The following is a 19,578-nucleotide window of genomic DNA, read 5'->3' as shown; positions in this document are numbered from 1 at the left end:
CAGAGTGATGTGTTTTTGTATAATTTTTAAACTTTCTGGGTTTTTACCTCTGAAATTAAGAAAATAGAGGAATATTAAATTCAGGCATAAATTATATATAGGTAAAGAGAAAAGTCTTCTCATTACTAAAGAAAGGAATGATGATTGTTTTCAAAGTATCCTCTTGAAAAGTCTGAATAAATTATTAAAGTTAGGGCGCCTGGGTGGCTCAGATGGTTAAGCGTCTGCCTTCGGCTCAGGTCATGATCCCAGGGTCCTGGGATCGAGTCCCGCATCGGGCTCTCTGCTCCTTGGGAGCCTGCTTCTCCCTCTGCCTCTCTCTCTCTCTCTCTCTCTCTCTGTCTCTCATGAATAAATAAAATCTTAAAAATAAATAAATAATAAATTATTAAAGTTCTATTAAACAATAAAAACATTCTTGAAAGAAGGATCACATTGTTGAAAGATCTGAAATTTGGCAGGAAAGGGAACATATTAAAAATTAAAATATATCTGTATTAAATTAGTATTATTTTCTTAAATGGTCATGGCAAAATACTACTGAGTGAAATCTATGATAAAATTCAGGCAATATGGTGGCATATTCCTTTTTCTCAGCTCTATACCTAGGAAACTTGTGTCATCAAAAGATGCTGATGAAATAGTCCATGTTCTTTATTTTTATGAGTCCATCAAAAAATTGTACTGGAAATAGATAAAAGACGAACCTAAATATAAACACTTGTAATTATTCTAAAGTTAAAGAATATTGTCAAAGAGAGACTGATGCGGCTAACATTCTACTAGATTTCCTCAATTTAACTTCTCAACAATGAGAAAACAGAGTATAATGGGTTATATACAGCAAAGCTGGGACAGATGAATTGCTTCCAATGCTCTCTGCCGACAAACATGTACATACGACTTCAGACTTGTCAGTGATCATGGGTACCTGTTTCTTCACTCATTAGTGTTCCTTTGTTCTAAGAATAAAATGAGATACAAATCTGAAGTAAGAAAGTTTAAAAATTATACAAAAACACATCACTCTGTGTTTGAAAAAAATGCCCCAGGGTGCCTCCTAGTTCAGTTAGCTTCAGGTGAAGAGTTTACGGGTCATTTTAATTTTCTTTATTCTCTGAGTTCTCTACAACTGACACTAATTTTTGTGACAAATCAGAAAGAAGGGGCCTTTCAGAAAAGAGGAGTTTAGCTATGATAAGTTTATAACCGACTTAAGCTTTGAATGTTTGTGCCAGTTTCTACTTAATTCTAATTTATAGGTGTAGTTTCGACTTTCTACACTTTTTCTTTCTTTTAGAAAAAAGAAAACTTTTTTGTATTGTTTTCTTAGAGCAGTAATTCATAACCTTTTATGGTCACTGATAGCTATGAGAAACTGATAAAAACACTAGATTCTTTCCTGAGAAAAAGTCCCTGCATTTGGCATATAATTTCAATAGAAGCCACTCAGATCCCTCAAGGTCAGTTTTTTTAAGAGGTCTTATAACAGTTTAAAAAAAAAAAAAGCAATCCTGGTTTTAAACCCATCAGATGTAAAATTCTCAAAATTATCTTCAACTCCGTTCATTTAAATAAAAGAAAAATAGGAAAACCATCCCCAGTTCAGTCATGAGTTGAATATAAACTAGTAAAAATGTTAAATTGCATGCATGCCTCAGTTTTTTTACTGACTACATTTTCCTTAGTCATACACTGATACCCACTGCCTTTAGTGTATTAGAATTTAGACTTTTGTATCGCAAAACAAGAACAAGCACCCTGGATTATCACTAAGTGACCTGCCTCTCAGTCAAGCACTGTTGCTGCAATACTGACACCTTCATCCTCACAAGGTACTCTCCTGAGCTTGAAAGCTTTTTTGTAGATTGCTCTTATTTTTATAAAAAAAAAAAATTAAAATGAATAGAAAATTAAAAAAACTCAAAGTGCAAGGAGGTGTAGTTTTCAAGCCTAATACAGTTAAAATAGAGATGAAAAGTCATTAGGTATACCAAGTCAAATTGAGGTATAGCATCAATCAGATATTCACTGGATTTAAGCTAATTGTGGGAAATTGTGAACCAAATATTGTATATGGACACTGCAAATACATAATCAAAGATTATGTTCTAAATGAGATGTACTTACAAATTTTTTATAAAATCCCTAATTTTATTTTAAAAATTCCCCTATAAGAAATTGCCCTATAATGCATTTATTTTGCATTTCATTTTCAAAAAAGCATCAAGTATTAAACTAGTGTGGTTCTTACAAAAACATGATACAAAGGCTAGGGGACTACTAGAAGTAACAAATCCTAATAATTTAAAAATCATTAACCTTTTTAAAAAGAAAAGAAAAAAAGCATTTACTATTTTGACCTTGGTGACATAAATACACATACAGAACTTAAAAACTGAAGGGAATAAAACAAAATGTTTTAAAGAGGGAGAATTAGCTTCTCTTTAGAATTATGAGTAAATTTATTCTTTTCTTATTTCAACCTTTCTATAAATAAGTATGTATTCATTTTATACTCAGGATAAAAAATTAAAAACGTAATTCAGATTTTGTTTTTAAAAAAATATCATCCTTAAAACATTCAACTTGAATCCTTTTCTTCTGCAACTTAATTTGCTTTGAAATATCACATGCAAAAATTGCAAAACTTACTTAACTTCCCAAACCCATGTACTAATACCATACCATTAAAAAAGGAAAAAAGAAAACTATGCAGGAACTTAAAAATGACAGAGAAGGGGATTTGTATATATGATTCCTCCCTCTTGCCATTGTCCTTAAGGACACTTTCATAAATAACTACAGAGAGTCCAACGACAAAATCATATAAAATCTCCAGAAGGTTTGGAAGTTGCTCTCTGCTCTACTGGGGGTGAGGGTGAGAGTCAGGGAGACACATAAAATGAAAAAGCCCAAACAGAAGGCCCTATACAAAACAGTGACTAAAAACTTTGTGGTCAGTAAAATGGTGAGTCTGAAAAACATGGTTTCCAAATTTACTTAACACGGAAAAATGAAGTCATCACCATGAATAATTTTTTTTAGTTTTAAAGGTATGGAAATCAGTATTTCACAGATTATGCATAATAAATAAAACAAATTTTATCTAAGTATATGAAGGCAAGTCAGGAAAGCACTGTTTCAGGTAATTCATAAGAAATATACTACAGTGGGGCGCCTGGGTGGCTCAGTCAGTTAAGCGGCTGCCTTCAGCTCAGGTCATGATCCCAGGGTCCTGGGATCGAGCGCCGCATAGGGCTTCCTTCTCAGCGGAGAGCCTGCTTCTCCCTCTCCCTCTGCCTGCCTCTCTGCCTACTTGTACTCTCTATCTCTCTGTCAAATAAATAAATAAAATCTTTAAAAAAAAAAAAAAGAAATATACTACAGCACTGTTATAATGAAATAGCTTGGTGCTTTTGTGGGGCAAAGAATCCCTCAAAACATCAGACAGAGATAGATACACATATCCACCCATCCACACTGATTCACTGGAAGGAATTCAAAACAAACATATCTTCACTTGTATTTTTTAACTATTTAGGTATGCTCTCTTGGTTATTTCCCTCTATATACTTTGATTATAACCTATACTAGAAACTAGTTACTCTTTTCCTCTAAACAGTCTATTTTCCTTTGAAAAATAAAAATGCCAAGTATTTGCTTTAGAATCCCTCTCTCAGGGCACCTGGGTGGCTCAGTTGGTTGAGAGTCTGCCTTTGGCTCAGGTTATGATCCCAGAGTCCTGGGATCCAGCCCCAAGTCGGGCTCCCTGCTCAGTGGAGAGCCTGCTGCTCCCCCTACTTGTGCTCTCTCTCACTCTCGTTCTATCTCAAATAAGTAAAATCTTAAAAAAAAAAAAAAAAGAATCCCTCTCCCAAAATTCTTGTTGTGATGAGCACTGTAAGTTGTAGGTAAGTGCTGAATCACGAAACTGTACACCTGAAACCAGTATTACACTGTATGTTAACCTGAATTTAAATAAAAATTTAAAAAAATAAATTCACACGCTCAAGTGTTTCAGCATTTATATGCCCAAATTTAAAGCTATTCTTTCCAAAATTAAATATTTGAACAATATAAAATGTCTTTTTATTTTCACTTAAGTCTGCTTCATGTAATTTCATAGATATCTTTTTTTTTTATTTTTTTTTTATTTATTTATTTGAGACAGAGAAAATGAGAGAGAGAGAGCACATGAGAGGGGGGAGGGTCAGAGGCAGAAGCGGGCTCCCTGATGCAGGACTCGATCCAGGGACTCCAGGATCATGACCTGAGCCGAAGGCAGTCGCTTAACCAACTGAGCCACCCAGGCGCCCTCATAGACATCTTTACACTTAAAACTTTTTTAAGATGATTTGAAGGAAGAAGACAGTAAAGTTTTTGCAATTCATATGCATACAGTTTATGATTACAAATAATGCCTAACAGACATATGACGTGTATGTGCCAGGCATTACATGCTATTTTCATTAAATTCTTACAAATCAACACAAGTAATAGAACTCTTTTCTTGTGGAACATATTCAATAGAAGTATCTATTATGATGCATTAAAAATGACCATAAATTCTTCATCACTCCTCCCACCAACTGGAGTCTATTTCCCACTTTGACCAACATAATGTGGCCTTGGCAGCCACCATTCTTGCTGCCCTGAGATCATCAAGTAATATGACCCAGGGAGAAGTGCACATGGAGAGAGGCCCAGCTAACAACCAGCACTAGCCACCAGACTTGTGGCTAAGGCCCATTTTGGACAACCCAGCTGACCCAGCCACCAAAAAGCTGCAACCACACGAGTGAGCCCAAACAGAGTAGCAGAACAAGAACACAGGTAAGTCAAGCCCAACATGCACATCCACAGAATCATACACAAACATAAAAAAAATGGTAGTACTTGTAAGCCACTAAGTTTTGGAGTAATTTTATTAAGGAACAATAAATAATGGATATAACAGCTTAGGAAGGATATATTTCGAGTTGTAAAACCATATAGTCTTAGTACGGTCACCATTATTTACTAAAAAAAAAATCAGTACCAAGTCTTATCTGGTAACTCTAAAAATTAGACATTCGACACACAATGAAATTTATGGAAATGAAATGAAGAATAAGAGTTAACTAATAATTGAGAACAATCTCCAAGGACGAATTAAATGAACAGCGCAGCGTACAGTCTGATTTCATTTTTGTCAAAAAGGGTAGGAGTACAATCTATAAAGACATGTGGATGAATACACATGCACACACATATACACAAACACACTCCCTTTAGGCAAATGATTTTTGAAAAGATTTATAAGAAACTGTCAAAAAACCATTGTTTACAAAGATAAATGAGAACTGGGGGATAAGGGTAGGAGAAAAACTATACCCCATTTATACCCTTTAGAACTTCCTACATTTTGAACTATATATTCTGCCAAATTTATAATTTTTTAGTGTAAATTTTTAAGTTTTCTGTCTTAAAGATACACACTGAAATATTTGCAGATGGAATAGTTTTCAGATTCATTTCAAAAGCGCTGTAGGTAGGGGAAAAGGGTAGGACAGGCTGTTTAAATGCAACAGCTCAGATGACACCACGAGTTGATAATTACTGAGGCTCAGGGACCGGTATATGTGGATTCACAATACAGTCACCTTTTGTTTGAAATTATTCATAATAAAAAGTTATCTAAAAACATTAATGTAAAGCTTTAACAATACTGCTTAAAAAGCCTTCTTTCCATCATGATAAAATAAGATAATGGCATGAATACAAAATATTCAGAAATATTTACAAAGCTTTGGTAGGTTTTTCTTGTTTTCTTGATTCATCTGACAATTATAATTTTCAAAAAAAAATTTCAGAGCTATTTATTGTCAGCCTGGATGTTCTATAGACATTATCTCACTCGATCTTCAAGTTAAGTAGTATGATCGTCACTTTACAAGGAGAAAACTGAGAATCTCAGTAATTCGCCCAAGGTTACAGTTAGTAAATGACAGAATTCAAATGTAGATCTGTGACTCTGAATCCCATGCTCTTTAGGGAAGAATTAAAAAGATAAAAAATTACAGATAATCTACAAACAGAATAATCAGGCCCTGGTGGATTAAACAGTAGGAAGTATATCCATATTTTAATAAGAAAATAGTGTGTGGATTTTATAATACCTTATTTCCTGAGTTAAGTAAAAAGGATTTTAAGGGGAAAAAAAAAATGCTGTATTTAAATTTTTTTTAATCTTCACTAAATTGAAAACCACTATTAGCTCTAAAAGTGTTGCACAAATTCTCAACTATTAGGTTCAAACCTTTCCTTATTATCTGTTATTAACTAAACAAATACTATAAATGTTTCTAGTTCACCAAAGTTCTAGAATTTGAATTAATTTTCTGGAAAAGTTTTTTTGGGCAGATCCTGTTTGCCCCAGCCCATTATTACTCCTACTTTTCTACAAATATTTTTACTTCTGCCCTACATTAAAAAAAGAAAAAAATTTAAGATCATTTTGGAAGCCTACAATATTCATTACTTGTCCCTCAAATAAAAGAATCCCTTAAAATTGCACAAACAAGTATAAACATCACTAGCGTTAAGAAAACATTTTTTAAAAATCATCCATTTTGCTTTTCCTTATTATATTGATATGTATCCCATGCAGAAGGGAGCTTAGCTATATGAACTGTATTTTAGACTAGGCTAAAACCAAGGGCTAAAGAAAACTGAAAAGCAACATGCTTTTAAAAGCAGTGTGTAAGACACCCTTAAGAAGCGTTCCAGCATCTGTTCTTGCCTCCTAGCTCTCTGTAAATAGCACAAAATTATTGTGATTTCCCTGTTTAGTGTCCGACTATGAATTCCTCCATGGCAGGGTCATTCAATTCCAAACAGCAACATAATACTGGCATATGGTAGGAACTCAATCACTGTTTGCACAATTAACAGAATAAAAATACCACGAGAATTCCACAATGCTCCCAAATAGCTATTTCCTGGCTTTCAGAAGAATGGAGATACTTTGGTTTCAGTTTTTTAATATAATAAATTAGTGAGTTCACTGGCCATTTAGATTCTAGCAGTATCAGATCATTAAAAACAAACAGAAAAAAATAAAAAATAAAAAATAAATTAAAAAAAAAAAAAAACAGAAAAGTCTGTTTCCTCAGCCCTATTAGAAATGATTCAGAGGAAAAAGCAAATTTTAACTGGAAAAATTAGTTTAATTTTTTAAAGTATAAATAAGGTACTGTATTATTTTAAGATACATGTAGGTAAATACCTAAGCTTCTATAGTTTGGAAAGCTTTGGAAAATTGGAAACTGTGATTGAGAGTCACATGAACCTGCTCTGAAATGTCACATTTCATTTGTTACCAGACTTGGGCACTGCTACAGTATATGCTAACTAAAATGTTATATATAATTATATATATTTGGTCTTCATTTACTCAAACATTTATTAAGTGCCTATAATATGCCAAACACAGTAGGAGGTGCTGTGGATAAAAAAAATGAAAACATGCCCCTTGGCCTTAAAGAATTTTCAGTCTAACAGGGAAAGCATCTTGCAAATCAAACCAGAAGCAAGTTATTCACACATCTGCTTCAATTAGTATCTGTCCTTAGTGAATCCAACCTTTTACGGATCTCCTGAATTCCTTACCAAACCAATAGAGAGAGAAGTCCACATGAATAAAACTTCCCCTGGAATTATTTGTAAAATGGATCACTTTGGCCAAATTAGCAGGAGGTGGAGGGTTGAGGGGGAATGGTTAATTCTTTGGCCAAGTACTTGCATTTCAAGTTTTAACCTGGACTGAATGTATAATGAAAAGTGAATGTCCATCATGGAAATGTTGACAGACTTACACTACCAGTAGATGCAACTACAACACTGCATTTATTGAAAATTAATGAAGTCCCTGAATTTTTATTTATAAAGTGGATATTTTTAGTTTTAGATTATTTTCTGCAAGCCAATAGTCAGAATTTAATAAGATGATGTGTACAGATTGTACCGATTTTCACTCTTATCCACTGCTTGCAGCCTATGTGCATTTAAACCAAAAAACATTTGATATACACTAACTATAAATTATTTCCTTGGAGATCTCTCAGGCATGAAGAAAAAGCCTCTTAAAATAAATTTAAAATATTATATGCTTGATGGTGTATAACCAAAGGTTTAATCTCACCACTAAAGGGGCAGTTACCGTGATTTTGCAATAACCCTGCAGACAATAATCAAGACAGCTCCTGTTGTTCTCTGAGTAAAATCTTCGTAAACACAGCATGGAAATATTGTAATTTGATATCTGTAAGATCAACAGCTATACCTCATGACAACTCATAATATAGGATTTTATTCACCATTGAGTGTTTTCCTCAGAAGACTTAGGAAAGTGTATTATTTACCAAGCATTGTCCTATTAACTAAAGATTAGCACATTAAAATAGATATGCTTTCTTTCTCTCTACACTCTAAAAAAAAGTGCAGTCCATAAAGAAAGCTCTGGGATGTAGGCAATTAATTAGATTTTTCAAACTTCAGGGAAAGGTGGATATTTCCATCATTATTTCAAAACAACTGATTCCAATTATTATTCTACTACAAATATAAGAATATTCCCCAAATAGAGCTCTCTGTGATTAGCCAGGTTCAAAAATGTCTCAGTCTCCACCTCATAATGATATTAATATTATTCTAATTTGAAAAAAAGAAAAGAAAGGAAAAAAGAAGGCAATTAGAATAAACACAAATGGTGACACAATTTCAGGAAATCAGGGAACACGTAATTCAGTAAACAGTGAAGGACAATATAAATTAGTATCAAAACCATTCAAAATGGAGATTACTAGAAGAATTCAATTACGGGTTACAAAAAAATCATACACACTTTATTTAAAAACAAAGAGATGACCCCATCAGTATTTCAGAAATAATATAAAACCATCTTTCACTCACCAATGCTGGATTTTCTCTTGGCAGTTAGTGACCACCTGTCATGAAAACAGATAACTACTCATGAAAAAACAGGGCTATACACAAAGCTACAAAATCAGTGTATCAGAAAACGAGAACAGTGGCTTTACAGATTTAATAGCATCTCAGTACACATTTTTATTTGTCAAATGCACAGAGATGTGACTGTTAGTTTTTAAGCAGCACACTTTATCATCACCCTCTAATGCAGGCTGATAACTGCAGAACAAATTACAGCCTTCTGATTCATACTTTGCTACAAAACCCGCTTCATAACTATTAGGTGACATATGATATAAGATAACTAGTATTTTGTACAATCTACAGACCTGCTTTCAATGTTACATGTTTTGTAGAATACGCAAATGTTATCAATAACAAAAAACCGATGCAACATCCACGTTTCACCACTAAAAAAAAAAAATGACAGTAGTAAAAATATTTTATTTTGTCAGTATATCTCCAAATGTTTTCACCTGTAATTTTTATTCTGACGCATTAAAAATGAGTTCAGTGATATTTTTCTACTAACATTTTCAAGAAGAAATACTTGGGATAAAGAGATGCTCTGAACAGCCCATTTGTTCCCTCAGTGAATTATGATAAAGTTTTAAGCACTTAATAGCCAGTTTAAACTATGTTTATAATACTAAAACAATAAAATTAAGTACAAAAGTTATTTGCTTTCCTTAAAGATATTTCAGCAGATTCTCAAAATGCTGGGAGAAAAAAAAGAACACTAACCAATGAGGAAAAGAAACACTTGAATGGCAATTTAAAAAATAACACTGTTTTCAAAGATTACTAATTGTTTTTAAATTGCCCATTAATAAAAATTTTAAACAATAATCTCAAATATTGTAGCACCATTTTAGAGACAGAGAAACTAAGGGATACAAGCCAAAATGCTCAACACAAGGCCATGTGAAAAAGAGAGCAGCATTATCTTGTTGGAAACATACTGCTTTAAGTTCACCACTCTAAACATCAATATTGTCTCTTGTCTCTCTTGTTCAATGTTTCACCCCAAAATCACAAGACTTTTTTTTTTTTGGTGGGGGGTGCTGTCACTAAATTCCTATTATAACATTTAATTCCTGAAATAAATGTCCTCCTTTGGTACATTTTAAATACTAAGGCAGCAATCCTGTACCAAAATACATGCTGTAATCAGATACCCAACCATACTACACATTAACTCAGCATAAAAAGTCCATTTTAGAATGAAGACCTCTCAGTAAGTATCAATCATATAGCAACACTTAATAACAGTGGTAATATATAATAGAGTACTGACTTTACATCTGGAAGAACCAGGCTAAAACTACATCAATCCATTTCACTGTTTCTGATTTGGCAGTAATTATAAAATAGACAAACAGAATTAAATGTAAATTGAAAAAGAAAAAAATCTTCATGAAATCCTTTTCATAAAGTTCCTCTTTAACAACCCCATTAAAAGATGAGACCCAAAAAACAGTCAGGATGCTTTCCAATCCCAATGCATGTGTTTCCAAGTATGAAGTGAGCCAAAAGCACAAAAAGAAAAGCCCTGCAAACCATAAGAGCAGAATGTTCATTAACCTCTACATGATAATCCTTTCGTAGCTGCATATTAACTAGTTACATATTCATAATCATTTACATTATTTAAAGGACCTTCGATGAAATTTTCTAAGCAATATCCATTAGTGACAGTGTTAAAGGTTATAGAAGATAGTCTACTTAATGTTTCCAGGAAGCCTTTTTAATTAGTAAATATGTAAATTTGGCACATATGCTTTTTATGTTTAAAAAACAAGTCCCTAGTAGAATGGCATCTGTTCTTGCCATCACCCCCCCCAAGTCTAGTCTCCACTTTGTTTTAGCTATCTTTTCCCCCCTACACCATCCCCCTCGCCCCCTTTCTTTCCTAAATAGTCTCCCCAAGAACAGACATTCAAGGATAAAACAACAAAAGTCTATTTCATAATTTATAACAGAAATTTTAATCACCAAAATACTGTCTTACACTAAAGTCCTATAATTAGTTACATATAGGGTTTAGAACAACAGAGACATCCAGTTAGGCTAAATCAAAGGTATAGGCTCCATTTTGCAAGAGCCAGAGAAATAAAAGAAAAGGTGAGAGAGGCAGGTATGATAATACCTAGAACAGCCTCTGATAGGACTGCAGTTATCTTTGTCTACATGCGTTATATAACCCACTTACTTTCAAAAACCATTTAAACCCAAACAGTTGGGCTGATATTTTGAGAGATCATTCCAGTTTTCTTCTCTTTTAAAGCAATTTATTCAAAAGAAAATATTGGCAAATTTCTAGAACTTTAGCTGCCAAGGAAAATTTTAGAAGAAAGAAAAATGTGATGATTCTAAGTTGAATCTGAATGGGTTAAAAAAAAATCTAATTTTTCTGTTAAATTAAATAAACCCAAATAATCTTACTTCTTCTGAAAATGGACTCAGATTCCTTTAAGTATTAAATAAATAAAATGAACCTGGTTCTATAAGAAACTCTTGAAAAACAAAGCAAAACAGAAAAACATTTCATTACTTTGTTGTCCTTCACAGAAGCTTTTTTAATAAGTAAGATGGCTATGGAGCAACAATAATAGTTTTTTAAGTTAAACCTGCCAAAGCATGCAACTGTTACTCCTGAAGAAAAAAATCTTATTGAATCATTTTTATAAAAAAAATAAAATTGGTTAGTAGGCTTCAACAATTAAAATACTTTGACCTAGTAAATTCTTTAATGTGATATAATCACACTTAGAGCCAGGAATTTATAAATAAAATATGTGCTTATGCAGTAGTACAGCATTAAGTCCGCAGTAAAGAAGGACTATGAGTTGATTTACCACTTTTTAAGACACATTCTATCATTAAGAATCTTTACCAACAACCCAGTAGTTAGAAAGTCCACGGTGCAATTTGTAATTCACAACTGCCCTTACCCTAAGAGTAATAACAGTGGTATATGCCAAGACTTCATTGGATGAAAATCAGCAAAGGTAGGTTTTTAACCTTTCTTTAAAGAGAGGAAACCTGTGTTCAAAACTGAAGTATCTTAGCCAATATTATGCAACCGCCCAGGAACTGGTAAGAAAAAAATCAGTTTTAGAACTAGGTCTATCTAACCAGGCTTATCTAATCTCAAAGCCCATACTCACTGGATTAGACTACCTCCAACCAGCATGCACCTTATTGGGTGACAGAAGAAAAGCAGCTATTTGCATCTTTGGTCTTTCTTTTTTAAAACACTGACTGCGGCAGCCACTTCTCCACTTCATCCACAAACCTACACTCACACACAAAGAAGACCATACCAATGTCAGTAAAAGCAAATAAGCTTAAATTCATCAACTGGCTAATAAAAACCCTCATTTCTTCCAATAGCTCCTGGCCCTTTTTAGGTCAAGTAACTAAGTATAAACAGATTTCCCAAGCCCCATTTCTTTGTGTGCATTGAGCGGCGGGGGAGGAGAACACTAGGCCTCTAATTACTATCACATCTCATTATATTTTTGAGGCACTTATGACTGAGTTAGATGCCCAGGATGACAGTGGTAGACAACAAACCCAACAACCTCTTTTTCTTTATGTCAGTGTCCAGCTATCGTACAAGCAAGTTTTGTTGCAAAAGGTTAAATATTTGATAAATTTTAAAGCCAACAAACTATATGGAATATGGGATTATAATTCCTTTGCTGTTTTTCCTCAGAAGAAACTTTCTAAAACTTATTTTATAAAGGAAGGAATGAATGATTTAACATGTATTAAGATCTCCATTACTTATTTCCATTCGTGCTATTTATTTTGGTAAGAGACCACAAGGGGGCATCAACCCATGAGTTTTCTCTGTTAAATACAGTGCCACATTAAAATTAGACTGGAACAGAAAGCCTAAAAGGATAAGCTTAAGTCTCAAATGACACTTCTCTAAAAAATGTTCATTTCACTTCTAAAACCCCCTTAACTGTATTTCGATTTCAAATTCTCCCACTACAGATTCATATACAGAATAATAATCTGAGGATTGTATTAATCAGAGCTGTCTAAATTTATAGTTTGCTTCTCTGGTTAGACTGTCTTCTGACAGATGGTACAATTTTGGGTTTTAAAGCTGCTGAATCAAAAAGAGAAAAGTATCAGTGGTGGCTAAAACCAATGGATAGTACACATGCACTGTTATCTGACAATTACTTAAAAGGTTGAAAATAAATTCTTCAAAGACGTATTTGTCAGTTAATTACACAAATGTATAAAAGTCATTAGCAAAGTATACAAAACGCATACTTGAACAAAATTAATAAGATATTAGGGGCACCTGGGTGGCTCACTGGGTTAAGCCACTGCCTTCAGCTCAGTTCACGATCTCTGGGTCCTGAGATCAAGCCGGCATCGGACTCCCTGCTCAGCAGGGAGTCTGCTTCTCTCCCCCCACCCCCCATCCCTCCCCACGGCTCGTTCTCGGTCTCTATCAAATGAATAAATAAAATCTTTTTAAAAAATTAGTAAAATATTACAAGTCTTCTTAATAAGCCTCTTTGCAAAGAAGGAAGGAATTAACTACAGGTTCTTAAAAAGAAAACTGCAATAAACAGTAATAAACTGCAGTGAACTGAGTATTTCTACAAAAAAATTCCAAATAAGTTTGCTCTCTAAATATGCTGAAAATCAAAAATACCAAAACTACCAAAAGTTTAACTCCAATTATATAGAGCCACTTGTTAAAACACTCAAATGTCCTTATTCAAAAATGTAGTTAGGATGGAATCAAAATGATCATCTTTAATCCTTACTTTTACATTTAGTCCAGTTTTCTCCTACACAGGCTTCTAGGGCACTTCTCACATTCAAACCCAGTCTCTTTACACACAAACATTAGATTACGCCTAACATGCTTTGGTATTGTACATTCCATTCCCTTCATGGTTCTACCTACAAATTAGGGCTCTTTTTTCTTTCAGTTATTACTCATAATACCAAATATAAAGCTAGTTTTGTCATAATGGAAATATTAGAGACTGGTAACATACACATCCAGCAATATGTCTAAAAATGAAGACCCTGATGTTAGGAGGGTTCTGTTTTTAGGATTATTTGAATTAGGAATCCAGGAAACTCTAACTGTACTGGCTGAAAACCCAGTGAGTTATGGGTCATGTCTACTTTATTCACCAACGTATTCACCTGCCATACAGAAGCATGCATCAAGTCCTTTTAAAGAAGTACAGGTCTACCATCACGTAGCCAAAAACCTCAGGAGCAAATATGTTTCTCAACTTAGAAATTTTCATAACTTAACAAAGTAATACAGTACGCATAACATACATTATGAAACACCAACCCCCAGTGAAACACCACTCTGTATCAAATACAGTAACACTGGCAATAAAACATATGAATATTCAAAGTAAGTGGAATACGTGCTTCACTCAAATCAGTTCCAATCAGTTTGTCAACAAATGAATATGCCACACACTTAGGAATAACTTTGTTTTCAGTGCTTTTTAGACTTCTGAATTGCAGATGGGGGATTGTAACCCATATTTATTTCTGAATGTGAAATAATGCTTGAATCGCAGCTTGCATACCCACTGTTTTACCAGAGATACCAATCATTTTGTCTCCTTCTCTTATATTTAATCACTGATCCATTCTGAATAATTTTGTATATTGCCCATTGCCAAATTTAGGATGTTATCATCTGAAGATTCATAATCTGAGATTTAATTTTATATTATCATTTTTACCATCATTTGTGTCTAGTTGAGCTTCATTATAGGTCAACAGAAAACCTCCAAATTAAAGCCCAGAGATTTGAAAGCAAAAAATTGAAAATACAGAAAAGACCAGTAAGAGACATGTAAGAAACACTGTATAATTGAAAACCCAGAAAGAGAAGGAAGAGCAAATGTGACAGAAGCAATATTTGAACCTACCATGACAGGATTTTCTAAAATAAAGAGAAAGGTGTCAGCCAACAGATTCAAAAAGCTCTAAGAACCTCAAGCAAGAGAAAAAAATTACATCAAGGAACAACATACTTACACAAATGAAACCCCCCAAAAAAGAGAAAATTTTATAAGCAGCAAGAAGGAGCAAGGAGGAAATACACTGCCTTCAAAGTAGCAACTAGAAGAGCTAGAAAGGAACTTCAACAACAACAAAAAAAAAACGATAGAAAATGAGAAATAAATCTTAAAGTGCTAAAAAAAAAACCTGAAAATCAGTAATTATGTACAGCAAATAGATCCTTCAACGTGAAGAAAAAAATAAAAACATTTTCACACACACAAAAAATTCTTCACCAGCAAATTTTCACTAAAAGAAATACTACAGGTAATCATATGATGTGATGGAGGTGCTAGCTTATGCCAAGGTGATAATCATTTTGCAATATATAAGCATATCAAATCAACATACTGTACACCTTAAATTTATATACTGGTATATGTCAATTACATCTCAATAAAGCTGAGGAAAAAATGCTACAGTGACTATTCAGAGTGACGTAAATGCAGAAAGAACTAAAGAACAACTGCACAGGTAATTTTAAAAAGCAAAGGTAGGGGGTGCCTGGGTGGCTCAGTCGGTTAAGCGTCTGCCTTCAGCTCAGGTCATGATCTCAGGGTCCTGGGATCAAGCCCCGCATCATGCTCCCTGCTCCATGGGGGGCCTGCTTCTCCCTCTCCCTCTGCCTGCCGCTCTGCCTACTTGTGCTCTCTATCAAATAAATAAAATATTTTTTAAAAAATTAAAAAAATTAAAAAGTAAAGGTAAATCAATATTGAGCACATCAAATAATTATATAAAGTATTGTGGTGTTTAAAACATGGAATTAAAACACATGAAACCAATAATGCAAGAAGTAGAATGAATAAATGAATTCATGCTGTGATCTCTAGAAAAAATTACCCTAGTAAAAAAGATGGCATAAGGATACAATATAAGTATATGGTATATTTAATGTAAAAAAAAAAAATGTATCACAAGCTCATACAGGGGAGAAAATGCAACATGACATATTTGATTAAATCAAGGGAAGGCTGAAAAAAAACATAAAAGCAGGTCAAATAGACCCACAATGAGTTACCACTTCACACCCATTAGGATGGCTCAGAAGGAAGGAGTGGGGAGGGAGAGAGGGAGGAAAGGAAGGGAAGGGAAAGGGGAAGGGAGGGAGGAAGGAAGAAAGGAAGAAAGAAAATAACTTTTGGAAGGATATAGAAAAACTGAAACTCTTGTGCACTACTAGTGGGAATGTAAGATGGTGCAGCCACTGTGGAAGACAGTAAGGTGGTTCCTCAAAAACTAAATACATGATTACTATATGATCCAGCAATTCCACTTCTGGTTATATACACAAAAGAGTTGAAAGCAAGGTCTCAAACATGTTTGTACACTCAGTCCATAGCAGCATTATTCACGATAGATGAAAAGGTGAAAGCAATTCATGTTCGTCAATGAATGAATCAATAACAAAATGCAATGTATACATACAATGGAATATTATTCAGCCTTTAAAAGTTAAATTCAGAAATATGCTACGACATGGGTAAACCTTGAAGACATTATGCTGAGTAAAGTAAGAGAGTCACAAAAAGACAAATACTGTAAGATTCCACTCATGTGAGATACCTAGAGTAGTCAAATTTATAGAAACAGAATATAAAATAGTAGTTGCCAGCATATGGGAAAGGCATAATGGGGATTTCTTAATGCCTAGTTTCAGTTTTACAACATAAAAAAGAGTTCTGGAGATGGATGGTGATGATGGTTGCATCTGAATGTACTTAATGTCACTGAAAAGTATGCTTAAAGTTGATTTAAACGATTATATGTTATAGTTTACTACAAATTTAAAAACAAAAATTAAGTCAAGTAGAAAGGCAATAGATACCTAAGGTAATGATTAGAGAAAAAGTTAAAACTCAACATGCATATATTACAAAGAAGAACAAAAATCAATGACTTTTTCATCTCTAGTAGCTTTCATCTCAAGAAACTAGAAAAAAATCAAAGCCAAAAGGAAATTTTTATTTTTTTTTAAGATTTTATTTATTTATTTGACAGAGAGACACAGCAAGAGAGGGAACACAAGCAGGGGGAGAGGGAGAGGGAGAAGCAGGCTTCCCACAGACCAGGAAGCCCGATGCAGGGCTTGATCCCAGGACCCTGGGATCATGACCTGAGCCAAAGGCAGACGCCTAACGACTGAGCCACCCAGGCACCCCCAAAAGGAAATTTTTAAAAGGAAGAATAAGATAAAAATAGAAATCAATGATGTAGAGAGCCAACTTACTAGAGAAAAAAGTCAAAAATTGTTCCTTTAAAAAGAATGATAAAACTGATTAAGCCCACAGAAAGACAAATTAAGGGGAAAAACACATGCACACAAATTGCAAATAAAAGGAATTAAAAATAGGACATTACTAACAAATCTATAGATATTAAAAAGGGAATATTACAAATAACTCAAGGACAGTAAATTTGAAAACTCAGATAAAAAGAAAAAGTCCCTGAAAAGCAAATTTCCAAAACTGACACAATTAGAATTAGAAAATATGAATAGCCCTCTTACAAAGAAATTGAGACCTATTTTAAAATATCAACAGAAGGAAAATAGTAGGTCCAGACAACTTGACTGATGAATTATTTCCATTAAAAACAATACCAATAGTATACAAGCTTTTTTATAAAATACACAAAAATGAGTTATTTTATGAGACCACCATAACCATGAAACCAAAACCAAACATGAACATTACAAGAAAACAAACAAAAACACTACACACCAATATCCCTCATGAAACACAGAAACAAAATACCTTAACAAATTAATATGAAATTTAATCTGACATTATATGAAAAGATAAATACATCGTAACAAGGAGGATTTTTTCAGGAATGCAATGGTGTTTCAATATTAAAAAAAAATCAAATTAACTCACCACATTAACATCTCAACACAGAAAAGCATGCGATAAAATTCAACATCTACTCATGATAAAGGTAGCAAACTAGGAACAGGAGAGCATTTCCTTATTTTTATAAAGACTATCAACAAAAAGCCTACAGCAAAGATCATTTCTAATGATAAAGTATTTAAAGCTGTTCCCATGATATGCAGAACTAGATAAGGAAGCCTATTATCACTACTTTTATTCAACACTGTATTAAAGGTCCTACATCATTCAATAGGGAAAAAATAAAATAAAAGCCTTAAGAACTGGAAAGAATAAAACTTCTATTATGCAAACAATAGGCCTGTATATATCTATACACATACTATCAGAATATACATTTAACAGTCAATATACAAAAATCAAGTATATGACCTTATACCAGCAAAAGACGAACAGCAGCTAAATTACAAAATGCAATTATAAGTACCAAATATCAAGGGATAAATGTAAAACACATGCAAGATTTATATACTAAAAGCCAATGCTGAACAAAGTTAGAAAAGAACGAAAACTGAAAGATATACCATGTTCATGGATTAGAAAACTTCCTGTAAAAATGTCAACAGTCCCCCAATTAATCTTTAGACTCAGTGCACTCCAAGCAAAACACCAGCGGGTTACTTTTTAAGTACTGAAAAGCTGATTCTAAAATATTCATGAAAAAGCAAAGGCTCAAGAAAAGTAAAGGAAATCATGAAGGTGAACAAAGTTAGAGGAATTTACTATTAGATACCAAGACCTAGCAAGAAAATGTGGTATTCATGCCAGTAGAGACAAATAATACAATGAAATAAAGAAAAACAGAATTACATATACATGATCACGTAATTTATGAAAAAGACATACTCCATAAGGAATTAGAGCTATGCCTCAGGAGTAAGGGTTACGTGCTAGGAATAAGAGCAATATTCAAAGAGACCAAAAAAAATTTCAACTGGCCACTAAAAGAAAACTTACTCGTGTTTGAAAAGTAACATCACCTAGAGTCTCTACCATTTTTCACTACAATGTCTGGCATCCAATCAAAAATTACAAGGCAGCCTATGAAAATAGGAGCAGCTGAGGAAAAACCAAGAGTAAAAATAAACAACAGAAACAGACTCTCACTTGATTTACATATTGCGGTTAAAAGACACTTTATGATAAACATATTCACGAAAATAGAGGCCTAGAATCCACTTAAATAACAAGAAAACAAATTCTGTAAAGACAACTGAGACTATGTATTTAGTAGGTGGGTTTACTAGATTAGATACATACAATTCAATAGAAGGTATCTAAATTGGCATACAAAGGAGGACAGAACCAAAGATGAAGAGAAAATCCTAAAGCAGATAAAGGGGAAAATATATACAAATTCTTCAAAGAAGGGCACCTGGGTGGCTTAGTCGTTAAGCGTCTGCCTTCGGCTCCGGTCATGATCCCAGGGTTATGGGATCGCACCCAGCATCGGGATCCCTGCTCTGCAGGAAGTCTGCTTCTCCCTCTCCCACTCCCCCTGCTTGTGTTCCCTCTCTCACTGTCTCTCTCTCTCTGTCAAAAAAAAAAAAAATATTCAGAGAAGGAAACACTATCACTGATAGAAGACTAACAGAAATGAAGAAAGTCAAAAGATAATGGAATGGCATCTTAA

The 19,578-nt window shown here is 33.7% G+C and overlaps 1 protein-coding gene across 2 annotated transcripts in view; it reads right to left on the bottom strand.

The window, feature by feature from the left end:
• URI1 (URI1 prefoldin like chaperone) overlaps positions 1 to 19,578 on the bottom strand; it is an 81,275-nt gene that overhangs the window by 45,232 nt on the left and 16,465 nt on the right. The window contains exon 2 of one of the 2 annotated variants that reach the window (XM_045891194.3): positions 8,956 to 8,990. The exons of the other annotated variant lie outside the window; for it this stretch is intronic. Coding sequence (XP_045747150.1) covers positions 8,956 to 8,990 — 35 coding nt within the window. The remainder of the gene's footprint in view (positions 1 to 8,955; positions 8,991 to 19,578) is intronic. 2 annotated transcript variants of the gene reach the window in all.

The sequence above is a fragment of the Mirounga angustirostris genome, unplaced genomic scaffold (assembly GCF_029215605.1).
Source record: "Mirounga angustirostris isolate CCGP_5_RB_7025 unplaced genomic scaffold, mMirAng1.0.hap1 SCAF_16, whole genome shotgun sequence".
Lineage (NCBI taxonomy): Eukaryota > Metazoa > Chordata > Mammalia > Carnivora > Phocidae > Mirounga > Mirounga angustirostris.
The sequence above is the reverse complement of the archived record's forward strand: the minus strand, read 5'-3'. Positions and strand labels throughout refer to the sequence as shown.